Source organism: Myiozetetes cayanensis, unplaced genomic scaffold, assembly GCF_022539395.1.
Source record: "Myiozetetes cayanensis isolate MyiCay16 unplaced genomic scaffold, myiCay2020 scf5-8, whole genome shotgun sequence".
In the NCBI taxonomy this organism is placed as follows: Eukaryota; Metazoa; Chordata; class Aves; order Passeriformes; family Tyrannidae; genus Myiozetetes; species Myiozetetes cayanensis.
The window spans coordinates 24,373,690-24,394,438 of NW_026087742.1; the positions used below are offsets into that span (position 1 = coordinate 24,373,690).

General features: G+C 38.9%; 1 protein-coding gene across 3 annotated transcripts in view; it reads left to right on the plus strand.

Annotated features, from left to right (window-relative positions):
- The window catches only part of SLC22A15 (solute carrier family 22 member 15), a 39,744-nt gene that overhangs the window by 8,391 nt on the left and 10,604 nt on the right, over nt 1-20,749 (plus strand). For all 3 annotated transcript variants that reach the window (XM_050332927.1, XM_050332929.1, XM_050332928.1), the window contains 10 exons: nt 4,327-4,539; nt 7,614-7,746; nt 8,750-8,914; nt 9,825-9,954; nt 11,682-11,897; nt 13,248-13,388; nt 14,133-14,218; nt 15,303-15,423; nt 16,319-16,391; nt 19,362-19,550. In XM_050332927.1, the coding sequence (XP_050188884.1) occupies nt 4,327-4,539; nt 7,614-7,746; nt 8,750-8,914; nt 9,825-9,954; nt 11,682-11,897; nt 13,248-13,388; nt 14,133-14,218; nt 15,303-15,423; nt 16,319-16,391; nt 19,362-19,550 (1,467 nt within the window). The remainder of the gene's footprint in view (nt 1-4,326; nt 4,540-7,613; nt 7,747-8,749; nt 8,915-9,824; nt 9,955-11,681; nt 11,898-13,247; nt 13,389-14,132; nt 14,219-15,302; nt 15,424-16,318; nt 16,392-19,361; nt 19,551-20,749) is intronic.

A 20,749-nucleotide genomic window follows, 5' to 3' on the forward strand; every position in this document is an offset into this window, starting at 1 on the left:
AAGCTATTTGCTCTTGAGATGCCAGGGTTTGTCTGTGGAAAGTAAAGCAGCCCTCGTCTGTGCACGACAGCACTCACCTGACTAATGGGCACATGTGCTGGCTGGCCAGGCTGAGCAGGAGTAACAAACCCCTGCCACTGCCCACCAAAGTAATGCTGAGCATGACACGGAGTTGGGAGGTGTGTGTTTGGATGTTTGGAACAGAGAAAAAGGAAAAGCTGAAGGAATATTTTCTACAAACATGTAGGAAGCAAGGCTCAAGGAATGATGTTCTGCTGTGCAGTGTTAGTTTTCAATGTAGATATTAAAGAATTTCTAGAATGAAGTTATGGTTTGGACTTTCCTCTGTGGATTCAGGAGGCCTGCAATTTCAGGCTGAAAAACTCTTTTTCAGTAGGTTTTCTCTGTTTCTCTTCAGAAGCCCTAAGTTATTTCAAAATACGTGTCTGCTCCCTCATTTGTAAGTCACAGGTGATAATCAGCAATAGTGACATTCTGCATGGGGAATATTTCGTCTCAGAGTGGGGCTGGGAAAGATGACTTCATGTTCTTCTGCACATGGTGACTCTTTGCTTTAACTACAACAGCCTTTCCTTCTTCCATATGGTGTTCTCCCTGTTATTGTGCCACCAAGAAGGAAGGATACTTTGGTAGGAGAGTGTGTTTTCAGCAGCAGATAATAATTTTGCAGCAAGAAGACCTTTTGGGGTTTTTCTATATCAGAGGAGAAAAAATTGAGAGAAAAATCATACGAATTTGAAGACAAATCACCCTTTGGAAATAACTCGGAGCAGATGAGATCATCAGAATTTCAAAAATAAGGTCGCCCTCCAGCTTTTCAGCTGCTTGTCATGGGTTCAGAAGAAATTACTGTAATCCTGAACTGTAACCATCTCTTCATCAAAGGCTTCTACCGGAGCAAGGTCATTTATTGTTCTTGCTTAATTTCTCTCTTTCCTCAGGGTGAGGTTTTAATGCTTCTGTATTTGAAGGTCAGAAGTTGGTGTCTTACTCATTTTGTTCATTAGTCAGTGCTTCAGCTGATACTTGTCCAGAATGACCAGGCTAGTTGTGAATTGCTGATGACTACTCTTGGTAGCATTGAAGTCTTAATTTTGGTTTTCTTTTGTGCTTTGTAATGGGTATTGCTTACATTATTTTTATGTGTGCTATCATTATACACAACTGAAACTACTTATATTCTTCCTCCCCCTTTCTTGCTAGTCTTATTATAGATTCTACATCTTTTCTGCAAGTAATTTATTATGAAAATAAACACCAGTAAAGCTGGTCAAGGCATTGCAGGCACTATATTAATATTAATTTTAAGTTATTTTCAAAACCTGTCAATGAAATAGCTATAACTGGCTAACTAAAAGTGCTTCTACTTAGCAGAGGAAAGGGAGGTTTACAGGTTATTAAGGCCTTTTAATAAATTTCCTTACACCAGAGCCTTCTCATCCAGAGAGACTATAAAGTTTTGACCTAAGGAGAATATCAACAACAGGAGAAACTAAAACTAACAAAACTCTCATCATTTCATTATCCATGACTATGAGCTGGTGCCTTCTCCCCGTGCGCTTGGTATTCATCTTGATTAATACCGACCAGTGCAGGAAATTTGGTAGGGAACCATTAGTATCCATATATAGCCAATTTAAAAATGTTTGAATAGAACCTGTACACTGATGACATAAGGTTGACTTGACTTGAGTCATAGAACAAATGCAAAATGAAGGGCTTTGTTTGCCACGGTGCGTGTAATGTAGCCTTTTTAAACCTTATAGAGTCGTTATGTAATATTTCTGTTTGATTTGATAATGTTTTACGTTCTTTACCAGGCTGCACAACTGTGTTACTGTTAAGTGCAAGCACTGAGAATTCTTAAGGGAGGAATCTCCAGATTCCTTAACACAAACTCCTGCCTCTTATTTAAATCGTGAAAACTCTTCTTTGAAATTCTTTTAAGTCTGGAGTTTGCTTTATCATGTTTTTATGACCACTTTTAGAAAATCTTTTTGATCTTCAGAATTGTAAAGGAATTTTGGGGGGTGTTTTGTGGGCCTTGTTTTGTTTTCACAATGAAATGAATAGGGTTTACTATGCCTCTTGCCTGAAGTGCAAGGCAGGTGTTCAGTAGGAGGGAGTCTTGTGTTATCAGTGACACAATGAACTTGAGTATAGAACAATATTATTTGATAAACATCTTCATCTTCATATGTTTTTCTGGTTCCACAAATCAATTCAAAGTATTTATATCTTTGTTCTATCCTTGGTTGCTGCACCCACTAGGGTGCTTAAGACTGATTTTTCTTTATTGAAAAAATATCTGTAGTGTGTCTCCATGCGCCTGCAATCACTTATTTTTCTATTTAGTTTTCTCTAGCTGGGGTGAGGTTGACCTAGAGCAAAAATGAAAAGCGTTATGCTTTCTTTCTTTAAACCAAATGCCTTGAGGATTTCATTTCCTGATCTACTTCAAAAATATGTTTATTGTTTCACAAGACAAAAGCAAGGATGTTATCACTTAGTCCTGATGCGGAATTGGCTGAGTGAGTCAGAGTATAGGGATGCACCACACATCATGACCTGTAATTCTCATCTCTCAATGATTTCAAACTGTTCTTGAAAGTACTGTATCTACACATCCCTAGCAACATGGCCACTCAGCTTTTTAACTCTGCTTTCCCCATGTGATCTTAGTCATTGCCTTCTTTCCCTGGTGAATTCTTTTACTTTTCATTGTTGTCGATCTAGTTGTCCTTTAGCTTAAATAATAACATAGTTAACAGATTTTTTTTTCAAATTCCTTCTGATAGTCAATAATTTTAATATGGAAAATGGAAAGAAAATTATAATTTTTTTTTAAATACCTACTTTCTGCTGTCACAGTAGCATTTTATCCTGTAGAATGCAAAAAAAGGAGCTGTTGGGAAAAAATGCTTTCAGGGTCTCTGTTTTCAGTTTAGTAGTAATTATCATTTAGATCTAGGTTGTAACTTCAGCTGTTATGCTGTTGTACAGAACGGAGTAGTATTGTCTGGTGTTGCTTGCATCAGAATTCAGAGGTCCTTGGGCTGCTTCTTTTGTGCCTGTGGTCTTCCCAGTTTTGAAGATTATTTGTGTAGCAGCCTTCTGAGAGAACACACTTCCTGTGGGTACACTCTTCCCAAGAACATACGCAGGAGATGCTGGGAGCGGAGCTAGGACTGTATTTGGGAGGTTCCTGAAGTGGGGCTTGAGGAATGTGGAGGCATGCATGAGGGTTTTTTTGAGAAGCAACAGCAGGGTTTTTTGTTGTTTTGGGGGTTTGTTTGGTTTTTTGTTTGTTTGTTGGCTTGTTTTGTTTGTTTGGTATGGTTTAGTTTGGTTTTTTTTCCAGGAACTACTGTGCTGAGTTACAGATCCCCAGTGAGGGCTTAAGACAAGAGGCAGTTTTATTTGGAGAGTGTCTGGGGGTCTTTTTGTTATTACCAACAACTCCTTTTGTCTCTCAGAAGACTTTATCACCTGTCTTCTACTGCAAACTCAATGCCATGTCTGTGTTCAAACAGGTCTCAAAATACTGGGTTTTAAGCTGGATCTGTAATGTGGCCTGTATGTTTTTCTGAACAACTAGCAGTAATCCAGCTCTAGATCTGGCTTGAAATGTCTGGGTTTCCAGCAATTTTATTTGTTCTTTCCTAAGCAAAAGCTGCTGTTCACTGCATTTAGACCTTGTGTGTATGTGTAAATGTGTAGATACATAAAAAATGTGTATATATATATATAAAAAATATATATGTTCACACTTGTCTCTCTGTCCTTTTTTGAAGAGTGAAACAGGTTCATAGAAGCTTAAAAAATAAGAAAGAATAAGTGTTATTTAAACTGGAAAAGATGAGATATGAAACCATGAGGAGGAGAGCTATTCCAAATATCGAATTAGAGGAGTGAACAACACAGGTGGAAGGAGAGGATGTAATAGAGTAGTATACTTGCATTAAAGAATAGCTTTATTTTTTCTCCCTAGTAGTACTAACAAATCTCCATGCCTCTAGGAGGTGTGGGAGTTTTGGGGGCCTCTGACTGAGGGAAAGGGGTCAGGAGGGGAACTTATTTTCTCTCAAATAACCGACAGATAAAAAGTGCAAGAACCATTTTGTTGAAGTTGTGGTTCTTCAGTGTATGGTACTTGGTAGATGGGGGGATATACATGACATCTCGTAGTGGTAGAAGGCAGATATACGATAGGAATATTCTTAATACTGATTTGACCCAGCTGTGCAGGAAGCATTGCCTGCATGCGAGTTTAGCATCCTTGCTGTTTTTTGTCTTTTGTGCCAGCTCTACGTGGCCACTGAAGCCATCCTCATTGCACTGGTGGGTGCAACTCCTCCCTATGACTGGGATCTCCCAGGGCTCTCGGCTAACCAGAGCCATGGCAACCATTCCGTGAGTGAGCAGAGAGCTTTCGGGGAATGGCTTCTGACTGCCAATGGCAGTGAGGTGCATAAGCATGTACACTTCGGCAGCAGCTTCACGTCAATAGTCTCTGAGGTAAGTCTGAAATGGGTTTTGCTGCCTTATGTGTGAGTAGTAAATCTTACTGAGTTGGTTTTGGGGGACTGGCTGTACTGCTGCTTTCTTGCACACTAATGCATGTTTTGATCAGGAAATGAAACAGGTGTTACCTTCAGGTAGAGAACAGATAATGTGTTCACATTTTTACTGACAACAAAAGCTATCTTTATTTTGCTATGCAGATCCAATGTTCTGCTCCAAAACTTCCCACCTTTTCCATATGGAAGTTATATACTGGCCTGGGTCCACATTTGAGCTGGAATCACAACATTCACTTTACTAATGTGCTCAAAATCCTTTGTGGACCCTGAGCTCTTTCTGGCCACCTTTGGTGATTCCCTTGCTAAGTTCCAATGCATGTGGTACATCCATCGTGCAGCTGGCAGGCAGTGGAGGAACTGGAGAGGAAGTGGCTTCTGCAGTCTTTGCAGCTCCAGAAATGGGAGAGGGCATGGGCAGTGGGGAGTTAAGCGGACAAAGCAACTCCCATTCTATTCCAAAACAAGCTTCTGCTCTATTGGTGTGGCCTCTGTGCTTTGTAAGTGTTTCCTTTCATGATCTAGCCACAACCCCTGCTGGAATGACTCCAGACTCTGCGCTGATGAGTGCAACACCTGCCCTTCCTGGGGCTGTCAGTATCTGTTAATGTCAAATTGTTCTGCATGAGAGCCCTGAATGCATTGGTTACAAGACCTGAATTTAGAGCTGAACTCTGGAGTTGTGTAGTACCACTGGATAGTTCATGGCTATTGTCCAGAGGTGTTTAATGCTATCTGAATTACTTCTCTAAAGCACTTTATTGGTTATAAGCATATTAATAAAGGTGGCCAGCTTTGGAATGGTACCAAGCCTTGTGTACAAAAGGCATTGCTTCTTACTCTGGTAATAAAGAGGATATGAGTACTTGTATAAAGAGGATATGACACTTATGTAAATTAAAATTCTAATGGATGGTAGATTTCTTAAGCATTATGTACAGCCCAGTAAGGTTTTCAAACTTTCTCTGGGCCTTTTTTTTTTTTTTTTTTTAATCGAGAATCTTTAATTCTCTACAACTTGATGGTCAGACATGCTTGTAGAGGCTAGCATATGACATAAATTTTATAAGGATTTTTATCATTTTGGTTGAATAAATAAGAAATGCAGCTAAAGAACAAAGTTTACTTGAAAAATAAAAACTATAAAGAAAAGAAAACAAAAAAATCCCAAGGCAACTTGCATAGATTCTGCTCCATAGTTCTTTGAAATGCATTTTTTACAAGACCCATGTGAATAAAATCTTTTACCTCTCCTGTTTCCTCCTGTTTAAACACAGTTTTTCAAAATTTTTTAGCTGAATGTGTGGTATATTTGGAAGTTATGTTCTCAATGCAAAGGTTTCGGTGAGATCACACTTACTTGGGGCATAGTTCACCAGTATGTAATTTCATTACTGATGTGTAAAACGTTTTCTGCATTTGGGAAGGATTTTTTAATGCTTGCCTTGTGGCATCACTTACTGATAATGTGACCATTGCAAATTTACACTGAAAAATATTCAAATGTAAAAAGCTTCATTTATTAATAACAAGCATATATATATAACATGCTTTTATGTAGAAAAGCCTTCAGCTCTTTAAAGGGCTTAGTTAATTTTCAGAAGAAATTTTGCTATGCAACCCTATTATCCCTTAATCCCTGAATGATTGAGAAATTATCTAATCTCAATAAGTTTCGTGTTGGCAGCTTCTTTAACGTTTATACTAAAAGTTAGGGCATGATTCTTGTAGCTCTAATAAAACAAACTGACCGTGTTATTTCAGGATAAAATTAATCTCATGCAATTATACAAATGTATTTTTCTGAAAATTGTTTTTAAAGTCTGAAGAAGCTTCAAAGGCTGATTTGTGGTCACGTGTTTAGCTTTAGAATTGAATTTTGTCGGTCTTGACGCTTTATTGGCACATTACCTACTGTATCAGTAAACACCTCACCATTAAAGTGACAATTCAAAATGAAGCATATACTGCAAGTTATTTTCTTGGAGCTTATGAATGATGTTTTGTTAACTTCCTAATCTTGGTGAGGTTTAATTGCATGGCTCCGTTCTCATGGTGAGGTAGTTTATAAGTGAGCTTTGAAATAATATAAGCTTTGCTAGAAAGGATATTTAATGGGATTTTGGTAGAGGAAGAGAAGATTATGAGGAGAAGATTAAGAGTGTTACTGCAGGGATAATGACATAATCACCAGCTTACCAGCACAGGAAGAAAAGTTGGTTGCCACTAAAAGGAAGCATTATCTCAAGGTGCAAGAGAAATAGAAAAGGAGATGTGGAGTGTTTAGAATACAAAAGGAAATAACTTTTAAACAATGACAGCATGGCATATTTTCATTCTATGCTTTTGTGGGGGAAAGAATTTTCTGTCAGGTTCAACTGGAGACATTAAGCCTGTAAGAATCAAACATTTGAAGATCGGGTTTGTATTTGGAATTGAGGAGAATTGGAAATGACAAAGTATTCTGTAAAATAAAATGAGTATGTGTGGAAAACCTGACTAACATGTCTAAAGCTACCAAAGTATTTCTTAGTGATAAGACAGTTCATAAGGAAGAATACGTGCAGGATTATCTTCAGACATAAACCACAATTATCTTTTTTCATTGTGTGCCTACACACTGCAGGACATATCTCAGTAGGTAGAACTGAGTCTATTTAGGTTGATGGATTTATTTGAGAAGAGGCAGAAAAAGGGAGAGTGGGAAAAACCTGCAAAAATTAGAGTATTCTGAGGGATGTGTTCTTGATTTCAGAATCAAAGACTGCATGTAATTTGGGGGAACTGTACAATTGGTTAGTACCCCAGGTGAGTCTGGGATACAGCGGTTGTGTTTTGGTGAGTGGTGCTCTACTGAATATGATGCTTAGAAGATTTACACAGAGTTTGATCTTTTCTAAAATACATCATCCCCTCCACCTACTGGCTGCTGGTGAACTGCTGAACTGCTTGGATTCTGGTTAATTTGCCTTTTTGTTGGTGTTTGTGTTTTTTTTCCCCCTCTCCATCCAGTGGTTCTTAATTGGCAATGCATCATACAAAGTCAGTGCTGCCAGTTCTTCCTACTTCAGTGGTGTGTTTGTTGGAGCAATCTCCTTTGGCCAGCTCTCAGATCGCTTTGGGAGGAAGAAAGTCTACCTCACAGGTAACCACTGCCACCTAACAAAATGAATGAAGTGGAGGTGTCGTGTCTCTGAAGATCAGTGGCAAGAGCCCAGTTTCTGCTGAGAGCTTGATATGCAGCTGTGACTCACGTGTTGTGATTTTGTTTGTTAGTTTTGTCCTTCCAATATACTTCAGGAATATGAGTCTTGAAAAGAAGTTAATATTTGACTGTTCAGTCACCATGTGAACATCTGCGAGGTATTCTGGATTTGAGAGTCATGCCGTAAGGGCTTACACCCATGCATGTTGTGGTCATGGGATCCTTGCAGGTTGCAATTAATATTTCTTGTGATTTTTTTAATAGTGTTCTTACATGTATAACCTGTTAGGAATTTGTTGCACCTTTTGTCTCCACTCTGCATGATTTAATTTTTATGTATTTGTGATCCTCATAGTTTTTTAAAGCACATAGGCTTTTTTACTGTCCCTGTATCAAATATTTGAAACTCCATGTTTTGTGTATGTATAAAGCTTTGTGTCAGTGGATGAGCACATAGAATTTAAAAATTGAATTTTTTTTTAAAGGAGCAACCTCATTCAAAGCAGTTAATGGGGAGCCTGCTGTGCAGTGCAAAGCTACCATGTTTTGTCCCCTTGCAGTGCTTCTCTTCTCTAGTTTCTGTACGCTGCTTTCTAAGAATGAGGGGAGATATTTGGTCTTGTATTTAATCTTTGGCTTCTGTACTGGAGATAAATGTCAAGCCATCTTAACTGGAGTCAGGCAGTGGTTCTGAGTATATGAAAAAATTGTCATGAATTGAATTTGAAGGTTTAATACTGCAAACTATATATCAAAACCCACTCCTTTTGTGTCCTCCCTCTATGATATTGACTTCAGGTATTTAAGTTTCTGCCCAAACCTGTGGTGGTATTGTTGACTGATTGCTCAGGACAGATGCCAGTGAACATCAAGTAAAGATACCAGTAAATGCTTTTGTTTCTTTACGTAATGTTCTGAGGTGAAACTTTGCCTTGTTTTCCAGGTTTTGCTCTTGACATCTTGTTTGCCATTGCAAATGGATTCTCACCCTCCTATGAATTCTTTGCCATCTCTCGATTCTTGGTAGGGATGATGAATGGTGGGATGTCACTGGTAGCCTTTGTTCTACTGAATGAGTGTGTGGGTACTGCCTACTGGGCATTAGCAGGTAATGTGCCTTTATTGTCAGAATTTGTAGATTTCAGCCTCTCATACCACTTGAGTCACACGAAAGCTAACACCATAGCAGTTGCAAATTTAGCTCCACTTGAGCATCTCTGTGACCAGTCTTTGAACTCAGCTGAAAAATCTCCTGGGAACGTTACCCAGCTAAATACTCATCCATGGGGCTGTCACAGCTGAGCACTATCCATCAGAATTTGGGACTCTGCTGAACAGAGCTTAGTGTTTGTGTACTGTCAATTCTTTCCTTCCTGGTAGTTCTCAAAACGAAATGAAAAGTGTTCTTATTTAATGAAGAAGATCAGACAACTGTTGTTTATATGTTAAAAAAAATAAAACAAAAAACCAACAATCAGTTGTCCCATACTGTAATTAACCTTAGAATTTAGAACAAAAGATACAGACACCCTTAACTGTCTTGGTTGCTGGTGCTGGACCTGTCCTTCAGATACGATGTACATAACCTGTGCTGTTACAGCGCCAGGGCTGGGCTTGCCCAGTCTGTGCCAAGTGCCAAAGAAGTGCTATGCTGAGACTGTTTTAAAGCAGGGTATCTTACAAATCATGAGAGCTATAAATGAATGCTACATGCTCCTAAAATACCAGTTTTCAGTGGTTTGCAGTATTTGTTTTTACACATAGGAAGCTGAAACATACTTATATTTGGAATTAGAAGACTTAACTGTTTATGGGGCTTTGGGTGCAGAGGATGTAGAAGATTGCTTTTTGGGCTCTCTGAAGGACAGAATATTCTTTGGTCAAAGAGATGTGTTTTTGTCCGTATTGCTGAATGAATTTTTGTTAATGTAGAGTTAGTTCTTGTCTGATCCCATGTGTTGAGATTTACTAGTGTTTCTTAAAGGAGTGATAATGTTTTGTTTTTAATTGTATATTAGGTTCTATTGGTGGCTTGTTCTTTGCTGTGGGAATTGCCCAGTATGCTTTACTAGGGTACTTCATTCGTTCCTGGAGGACTCTGGCTGTTGTGGTTAACCTGGAAGGAACAATCGTCTTTATTCTCTCTCTGTAAGTTATTTTTCAAACTGAGTTTCATAAAGAAAGAAATTTTAAAAATAAGCAAACAAAACCAAGTAACAAAACCAAACAACTAAGTCAAGATGCTTTTCTAGGATGGCATGAAATGGTGTAAATAAGGTATTTCTCTCAACTTTTACCACTCCGTGTTCTGTGGTTTCTTCAAACAGTAATGCTGCAATGTTTGAAAATGTAAGTCTACATTGTATGGTATATGCATAATTACAGTAGATGGGAACAGTCTCAGAGTGGCTTAGAAGCATATCCTGTTCTTTAATTGGTATATGTAGATGATCTAAACTGTTGGCTGGTATGCTACAAGGCACTACACACACATGCTAAGAGATGCAGAAGTGGTTTTGTAGTTATGTAATAACACGATGTTTCCCTTATAATTGTGCTTACACAGAAGGAACAGCATCAAAATTGACTGCACATACAGTCTTAAAGGTGACATGCAAAAAAAAAGTGGGCACCTTCCTTTTATTTTTTCGAATGTGATCTTTTTGGAGATAGTAGGGTGTTTGTGTTTGTGGATTTTAGCACTCTAAGCTATGTGATGCAGTGTGCTTTTCTTTTCTTACCTGCTTCCTGACATCTAAATCTCAGTAACTGAAAGAAATAACTTTAGCTGCTGTTTAAACTAAAGTGGTTTTTTTTCCTTTCCAACTTCTTTTAACTTCAGTAACTTTTTGAGTAAAGCCTTTGCTAAAGAATCCACATGCCCTTTCAAAGGAAGCATCAGAACTCAGGGAAAGGTCTTAGAGGCTGTTCATGAGGTGAAAGGGAGAGCTGACACTTTAGATATTTCAAAACTTAGTGGTGCTTGAGGCCTTTGGCAAAAAAATTTTAACTTTGAGATTGCTGTGTACAATTTTTTGAAATGAGTTATGCTTGGGACTTCAAGAGCTGTGCTCAGAGGCCTATCTTGCTATAAGAAAGGGGGTTTTTATTCCAAATTTCACACTGCCTACCTCCCACATGGCTTAAAAATTACTCTGTGCAGAAAATACAATCACATTTTTATCATGGGGAAGAAAATAAGTTCTTTTCTAATCTCTTTCCCTTTATAAAAGCACAGAATCACTCTATTCTAAATTTAGAGGTAAAATGTCATTTCTAGTCAGAGGCAAAAGTCTTAAAAGTTTCCGGTTGAGATGTTAACGTTTAAATTAGTTCTGAAAATCCAAAAGTAATAGAAGAAGATTTGTTTTGTAGGCCATGTTGAAGTTATAAACCTGTCAAGTGAACAGTGCACATGAAGAGCATGACCTTCACACAGCATCTGCCTTCCTGTCTAGAGGAGAGAATTTGGGAAAAAGTTGGCAAATGAGAAACGGAAATGGGTCTTACGGAAAATGAGGAGTGTAACTAGTTGGTTACTAAAACATCCTGTGTTACTTGTAGTAATGTGTGCCTTCTTAATTCTGAATACTGCAAAGGCAGGGTCCTATTTATACCATAGCTTGTAGTATTGCCTTTTCTGTGTGTATGTCTGTGTATACACTCAGTGTAAATTCTTCTTGGTATCTAAATTGCATATATCCTATGTTTTCTTTCACTGTGATTTGTCTTTCAATTGACTCAGTTTTATACCTGAAGGGTTGTTTTAAGAATTTTGTATTATACTGAAGTGCATTTCAGCCTTATTCCCATTGGCAAATCAAGCCTCATGGAAAAAAAAAAGCCCTGAAGGTGTCTGTGTATGTGTGTTTCAGGTTCATTCCCGAGTCCCCCCGCTGGCTCTATTCCCAAGGCCGTCTGAATGAGGCAGAAGATGCTCTCTACCTCATTGCCAAGAGGAACCGCAAGCAGAAGTGCACTTTTTCATTGAAACTCCCAGCAGAGAGGGGCTCCAGAGAGGCTGGCAGCTTTTTGGATCTGTTCCGATACAGGATTCTCTTGGGACGCACCTTGATCATGATGTTTACCTGGTACTTGAAATGCTTTGTAGACCCAGCTTTGCTACTGTAGCCTCTTTAAGTCTTTGAGAGAATATGTTGCTGAGAATTGGCTCATCCTGCAGACTGTACTTAATCTCAGTCTGTATTGTTAGGGACACTCTACCTAAAAAGGATCCTTTGTAGTATTTCAGTCTGTATTAACAGTATTTCCTTACTGCATTTCTAACATGAAGCCATTTTTAACATGAAACCAGTCTAGTTCTGAGGTGTTTTGTCTTTGCATTTCTGTCTTGCTTTTTGAGTCTCAAAATAGTTGAGAACTACCTCTTCTCTTCTGACCCCTGCTGAGATTCGTCACGCTGTCCTCCTCTTAGGCCCAGTGCTGTCAGTATTTTGTCACATGGGTTATTGTTTGTTTTGTGTGTAAGGAGCCCATGAGCAGGTGGGTGGCCTGCCTTGTCTAATGAGAATGTTTATTTTCTTCAGAGGAAGCACTGCCAGTGCTTGCAGTTGTTGTAGTGAGGAACAGGAGCCCACCACGCTCCCTCTAGTCACTAGCAGAAATTTAACTCCAAAAGTTAAATTTTTTTTTTAAACTTTTTTGTTCCAGATAGCCCTGCTAGCCCTGAGGTCTTTTGCTGCTACTTTGAAATAAACCTTATGTATGGCATAGTATGTGAGTCCCCTGGCATCACTGCTCATACAGTTGCTTTTATGATGCATATATTTGGGAGGGATAAATTGATAAAGAATAAAACAAATTATTTTGTCAGCAGACAACACAGAGCTGTTTTCCTGTTGCTTTTCCAAATGCTTACTGCAGAATAAATAATTCATTGTTTTATTCCGTAAATGAGAATTGCTGATTTCCTGCGGAATGAATTAGTAACCAGTTTCTTTCCTTTCTGTAAAGAAGATGACAGGGTTACAAAAGAAAAGTTAAGTAGAGGTGGAGAATGAATAAAACTGAACCAGTAGAAAATAAAAGGGGGTCAAAGTGTCACTTGAACTGCTTGAGAAATTTCGTTTACACACAGTTGGAAATGTAGGGATGAACATGAGACCTGATAAAAAGGCCAAAGACATTTCTCAAGTCAAGTAATATAATCATGGTCATATTTAACTTTATTCTTGTTTATCCATGTTCTTTTTAAGAGTAGTTTTGACTTTAACTCAGTAATAAGTCAGGAATTGGGTCTTTGCAGGGACAGAATGGTTTCTTTGCCTAGAAGGCATCATACGCTTGTAGAGAAACATTTTAGACCTATCTTCTGAAACACTAAATATAGTTTATAGTGTATTGTGCCAGACCAGTGCTTGGATTTTGCAGTCAAAGCGTCAGCTCTGATTTTACTTCTCTTTTAATTCTGTCTTTTGCAGGTTCGTGTGCAGCTTGGTTTACTATGGTCTTACCCTTAATGTGGGTGACTTAGGTGGAAGTATTTATGCCAATTTAGCCCTTTCAGGCTTGATAGAAATCCCAGCGTACCCAGTCTGCATTTACTTGATTAACCAAAAATGGTAAGTATGAAATTTATTAACCCATTCAGGGGTTTTTTTTAATAATCTTTTCTCAAAGATAAGGTTTCCTGTATGTTGCATTTCCTTGTGTCTGTTGCGTGGGGCTTCCCGCTTCAATCTGAAAGTGCCATTGATATTTCCTTATTTCAAATAGCAGTTTAACTTGTTTTCAAGATGACAGTGAGCTGTCTCGGTTTGGCTCAGATGAGGCTGATCTGGCTCAGTCGAGCCTGGCTGCGCTGACTCCATGCTAACACTAGATAGCGTTCTTCCCACCGCTGTCGCATGATCCCCATCCTCGCTGCTGGGACAAAGCTGTCGAGACTCAGCTGGAGCTGTCGTGAGGTCTCGTGCAGCAGTACCTGTGTGTGCTAGTATGTGAGGAGAGTAGGTATTTAGTCTTTTCCTGAACCACGATACTCTGGACAATGTCACTCACTTTTTGTGGAATTTGCCTCCTGATCTCTTCTCTGTGTGTCACCCAAGGAGATTCATAAATGTGCGCACAGAGCAGGAAGCAAATCAAAATCCCAGAAGTTGTCAGCCAGTGCATAAAGTTGGTGCTCATTTTGTTAAGCATACAGTAGAAGCTAGTTTAAAAACGGTGCGAGAGGAAGTGTTGGTGGAAGATGGCATTCAGAATTCCCAACTGCAGTTAAAGAGTCAGTGTGAATTTAGAGGTTGCATTGCCCTACAAACTACAGACCTAATGCAGAATAAAGCTTTGTTATCCTTGCATATCAGGTTTGGTCGGAAGCGAACATTGAGTGCATTTCTGTTCCTGGGAGGATTGGCTTGCCTTATTGTCATGTTTCTTCCTAAAAAGAAAGGTGAGTATTTCCTTTTGTTTCTGGAGTACGGGATAAAAATTGGTAAAGGCAGCATCCTACAGCCTAAGAAGTTGATGTTGTATTAGTAGTGTGGCTACATAACTTCCAGTTCAGAGAGCATTCTGATAATCCTCTGAAGCAAGGGGTCTTTAAGAAATGTGAAATTAAATGTCTTTTTTGTCGAGGCGCACTAGTGTTAATTTTCAGATGTTTATCAAAATGATAGAAACAGAATTACAGAGCAATTTTTCTTTTAAAAACCAGATACATAAACTCACCTCACCTGTAAGATCTGTGGATTTATAACACCTTTCATAAGGTGAGAGAATGCTTCAAACACTTGAAGAGTGATTAAAAAAATTAAACACTTATGATAGAGCACATAGGTTGCTCTAGGTGGAAATGAATATAATAGGTAAAGATTTTTTTAAAGGGATGCAACTCAAGTTTCCAGAATTGTTCCAGATGCTGGAGCAAGCCTGGACACTCAGAGATATTCTGGTTCTACTGGTAGTAGTCATCAAGTAGGTTTTGCATATCAGCCCAAATAAAGCATGTGAAAAACGAGGATAGAATTGCAAGACTCCAGGAAATCAGCTATGTACTGGAACACCAAAGTCAGCCAGGGGCAAAGTGCCTTAGGACGTGAAATGGCTCACCGGCCTGAAGAAAGCACCTGTCTCAGCTGGGCATCAGCTCCCATGTGCTTGATTGAAGCAGGTAAAAACTGGCTGTTCTGACAGAAGTCAGCTGAATGGGATATTTGGTATGGTCCTCTACAGCGTCTTCCTTCCAAAGTAATAATGTTAGAAGCAGGTAATGATACGATAGAATTGACACTGAATCTCTTGGTACTAAAAACTACTCACTTTTGAAAAATATATTGCTTAGTCTTTTCTTCAACTTACCGATGGAACTAGTTTAGTATTTAATTAGTGGTAGACTCTGAAAATACTGAGTTGTGGTTTCAGCTCTTAGACTCTTCACTAAATTCCTGTTCACTCCATACTGTTGTGTAATTGAAATCATTAGAGATGTATTTGAGTTCTCAAAAGCCTTATAAGGGTCACATTTTCTCCATCAGATACTGGAGTGTTTGCAGTGGTGAATAGTCACTCTCTCTCTTTGCTGGGGAAACTGACAATCAGTGCTGCATTTAACATTGTCTACATCTACACATCAGAACTTTATCCCACAGTGATCAGGTAACACAAGTTAATTTTTAAGCCTTCATTTCTAGGTTTTCTTAGCTGACCATCTTTTACTTCTTTGTTAGTTTTTTTCTATTAACTCTACCTTTTCATTTGAATTTTTCAGTTACATATAAGGGTTATCTGTAGTTTTACATGTTAAATTTCTTCCCTCATCCTCTTCTCACTTCCTCTTCCCTCAAATTTGCAGTGTTCTCTTCAGACTAACCCTGTTTTTATGTAACAGTAAAATATTTCTTTGGCTACTTGGCATGTTTACAACTCTACTTCCACCAGAGGATAACAATAGTACTGCTGATATTTCTTTTAATGAATGATATCTAACTTTTCCAGTGCTTTATAAAGCACACAACTGTATTATCACACTTGCTTAACCAGGAACACTGAAGATGACTGGTCAATAAGCTTTGTAAAAGTAACTTGATGCTTCATAGGCTCTATATAAACAACAGTAAGGTTTCACTCACTAGAGGCAGAAATACCCTGTGCTTGGGCTGACAGAGCAGACAAAAGCATCTACCATAGGGGTGCCTATGATGATCAGCCACCACTGAACCTATACAGTGCTGTTTGTCATGGGTGGGTAATTCTGCTGATAAATAGGATTTGGATAAATTAATTCAGCCAAAGTTTCACACAGAGACAAGATGCATGAACTGAAATCACACTAGTTTTGCCTCTCTACATGTGTATGTATGTTAGAATTCTGAATGTAAAGGGGACTTTGGCTTCATTGTAATTACAAAAATGTTTCGTTCCTGTCTTGGGATGCTTTTAGTTATATTTGATTTTTCTTTGCCAGATAATGTGGTGAGGGTGATGACTGATGAGTTTTTTCCTTGCTCAGTGGCACTTTTCAAAAGATTAATTATTTTTGTTTTTTTCTTAGGAATGTTGGAATGGGTGCCTGCTCCATGTTTTCCCGTGTTGGTGGAATCATTGCACCTTTTGTCCCTTCCTTGGTTAGTCCGAACTTCTATTATGTATATTTTTGTTTTGTGGCTCTGATGTATCAGAGCCTCACAGAGATGGGAATATTTTTGATGGATTATGTATATAAACTAAGATATGTAAGATGCATATCTTAACAGTATCATGGTAGGCCAAAGGCATTGCAGTATCATCTGTGTGATTAGACAAAACCTCAGCATTATTTAATTCAGAAGGTATTTTATCTCTAGTAAAAATTTTGTGGTTTAACTAGTGGACCCTAGCAGTATAGTAATTTCAAATTACAAAGATGGTGATACCCAAGTTTAAACCCTAAGCAAGCAATAGCAGAAAACCCATATAGCTAAAGGATCTACTGTGTCAAAATAAAGGATATGAGCTCAATAACTTATATTTCTGGGAATAAATAAGCTTTACTGCCAGTGCACTTTATGGTGTATAAACATCAGCAAATTGGTTTATCTTTCAATGAATGAAGAGGATGATGTGGGGATCTGATACACTGGCAAGGCTTTTGAGCACAAACTTCACAGCAATCTGTCAAGGCAAATTAAAATTCTGAACAACAAAACATGGGGAAGATACTTTTATTTTCCTCTGCTTATAGTTTTATGTATATGCAGGTAAAAGAGTGTGCCAGTTTTTCACACCAACTGCTTGCTGAGGTAAAGTTGCAATTACTTTAATATGACAGATTTTATGTGAGGTAACTTTCCTCTCTGCCATTTCCTCTCTTATATGTGAAGCAGAAGGCTCACAAAAAGGCAGGTGAGCACAGGGAGCCCTTTAATCTGCAGAATGAAAGGCTGGGTAGATGAGAGTGTGAAAAGCCCTGGGTTACAACAGGCAAAGCCAAGACTGGTGCCAGTCTCCCAGGTAGATTTAATAGGCAGCTTTTGTGTAGCAGTTGTGGCATCGATTATCTTGTGTCTAGCAGAGATTTGATACTGCATGAGACATAAATCTTGAATCATCCTGCTTGAAGGGGTTCCATGAAAATGAAAATAGCTCTGTTAAGTAACAAATTAACATTGATTTGAGAAAAGAATGAAGTAATTTTGTGGTTTGGAATTTCTTCTACTCTTTTAATGCGTTTTCAGTGTCTTTAGTCTGGGGATCTTATAGCAGTAAGAATAGGAAAAGTTAATTGCTGAGATAAGAGATGACATGTTGGTCTTTCATTTGATCACAGCTTGTTATTTTCCTCAATTTAGAATTGCTCTTTCCTGTACAAGACAAAACAAATAGCTAAACTCTTGTCCTTTTTTTAAAATGAGCCTGCTTTACTGGTTATCTGAAAGTGAATGTACACATTTTGGAGCTCTGTTGTAGGTAACTTGAATTTTTTCAAGTGGGAACATGGGAACATGCATCAGAAGAGAAGTATAAACATTGCTTAGGCTGTCACAATCACAAGTGGTGACAGGAAGGCCAAAGCTCGGTTGAAGCTAAAACTAGCCAGAAACTTAAATAGGGATTCTCTGAACTAAAGGAAATTCAGTGAAAATGTTTAGCCTGTGATGAAATGGGATAGGCATCCTGTGGATGACACGGAATAAGCTGAAATACTTGTGGCTTCAGTCTTGACTGGCAAAGCCTGACCCCATGACACTCTGCCTGTCAGCACAGTTGACGAAAGCAGAAGACCAGCAAACTGTAGGAGGAGCAATGGGTTCAAGAACACTTAAAGCTGAAAGCTTTCCATTCCATGGGATAGGAATCCCTAGGAGTTGATGAAAAGAGCTGATTGTGATAGTGAGGCAAGTGTCCATCATCTGTGATAAGCCATTATCATAGTGAAGGATCACTGATAGCTGTGGGAATAAAATGGCTGATGCTGTGTGAATCTTAAATATTGGAAAGTGGAACCAGGGTGTTAACAGCCTGAGCAGCTTGAACTCAGTCTCTGGTAAGGTTGAGGCATGATCTCTCAAAATCTATTTCTAAGCATGTGAAGGCAAGGAAGGTAATCAGGATCAGTGAACATGGGTTTACTAAGGATAATTCCTTTTCAGCCAGTTGGATTCGATAGTCAGTCATTTAATCACAGAAGGTAACCTGGATGAGGAAAGGGAGGAGAGCAAGGAAGGCTTTTGTAAGGCTTGTCTGGGAACCAACTGGCTGAGTAGCAGCCTTCCTGGAAGAGACAGGCTAAGTGGAAGCCAGCAGTGCCCTCTCATCACAAACAGATAAACTTCACACCGAGCTACATCAGGCCCAATTCAGTATGTGGCCCACAGATTAATTACCTTGCCAGTTTGAGAGGGATGTAGAAAAATCTGGGGAGGGTGTAGTGGAGAGTAACCAAAACAGTCAGGAGCCTAGGGCACATGGCTTCAGGTGAATGCTGGGTCTTACATCTTGGTTCTTCCCAGCAGTGTGGAACAGTTCAGCAGGGGTCAATGGCCACAGGTTTTGTGGTTAGACAGGAAGCTTTGGGGGTTAGATAGGAAATTTGGAAAATAATTTTTTGAGAGGCTTAAGGCAGCACTGGAACAGTCCACTTGGAGGGAGAATATCCACCCTTGGAGTTTTTTCAATACTTGGTTACACAAAGCTATGATTGATTTAGTCTAGCAGTGGCTGTACTCGTGCTTGAAGTAGGTGGTTAGCCTAGATGACCCAAGAGATCTCCAAGCAGCATGTCTGTGTTTCTGTGGTATCTATTCCCTACTACAAAAGGTTGTTGCATTTGTTAAAAAATACATATATTATGGGAAAGAATTGAGTTCAAATTCAGCAGGCATTTCTCCTAAAGTTCATCCCAAAATCTGTGTGGATTTAATACTATTAATATGATACAACTGACAATATTTGTTAAAGAACAAACAAACAAAAAACAACAAAAGGATTGGTAACTTTATATTAATTAGAAACAGAAATACATGCCAGGGGGATTGGTTGTAAAGGCTAAGTGCTTTAATATGCATTATGAACTACAGGGAACCAATCTCAACGTAACTCTCTGTTATTTTTTCCAGAAATCTGTACAGTGGTCTCTGCCTTACATTGTGTTTGGAGCAACTGGTCTGTTGTCTGGGCTCTTAAGCTTATTGTTACCAGAGACCTTAAACAGCCCTTTGCTAGAAACTATTTCAGACCTGCAGGTATGCTCGTACTGGAGGCTGGGAGAAGAAGCCATGACATTGCAAGCCCTAGATGGCTCACAGGTATATTTATTTTTTTCCTAGTACTTTTTCTGTTGTGTTTATTTCAGCTGTCAGCTTGAATATGCCACTCTAAATAGATTAGGATAGTGATTCGTGGGCTGTAGATGATAGGCCCCAAGGAGATAGAGAAGATAGTTTAGTAACCCTACCATCACGTCTGAAATGTTGTCTGGAAATGCAGGCTGAAACATAGCTGGGCTAATTCATCCCTTCAAGGCCAGAAGCTCACAGTATTTCCCTTTGGGATAAAGTGATGTTTGTGCCTCTCTAATCTCTGAGATGGATTGCTGCAGCATGCTTCATCCAAAGCTGGCTATTGAAGCCTGTAGTCCTGACCTGCCTAGACTGTTCTGCAGTGCTAGTTGTTAGGTCTGTCCTAGAGAGGCTTTAAATGGGTTAAAGACAGACTAACCTCTGATACGTGTCTAACCACTGACTCAGGGAAATGAGATTTGTTGAAAACATTGGTACTACAAAACTCCCAGGCGTAAGCATAAATAAATGTGGCAGCAGCATATTTTGCGGTCAGGTTTTCTTGCATGTTGTTTTTCATATCACTTTGTACTTCCTTTTGTTAAACTTCTTGAAGGGGCATCTGCATCCTCCAGTCATGTGGAGTTTTTTTAACGTAGCTGCTCCTCTGTGACTGAAGTGGGATTACAAAGAAATAGCTGGAGAAGCTGGGAGTGGGTGTGTGAAATTGGGTAAGGTTTTGATGGTCTCAGAATTTTAAGTATCGCTCAACTAGTGGTTCATGGATGGTAGATTAAGTGGTCAGAAGACTTGAAGGGAAGCTCTTGACAAAAAATGTTAGTTGCCCCATTAGGCTGAGATGAGATGGGATCCTTTAGCACCTTTTACTTTCATTTGCTTAGTTTTGGGTCAAGGACTCTGAGGTTCACAGGTAGTCATACTTATTTTCACAGAAATCAGGAGGCTGAGTAGCATGTACTTCTATAATGAGAACAGTTGCTTCCTATCAGAAGCTTCAACATGTTACCTTGTTTACCAATTTTAGCTGTAACAGTTCTTGACAGGACAGCACAGTTTAGTGACAAAAGCACCCTTGAAGAAAGCTTGAAAGAGACAGCCCCACAACAATTAATTTTGTACTTTAGCTACTTTACATCATGTGTATTTTATAAACGTTTTCAGTCATACTGGATAATGTGTTATGGCACCATGTTCTTGCTGACTAC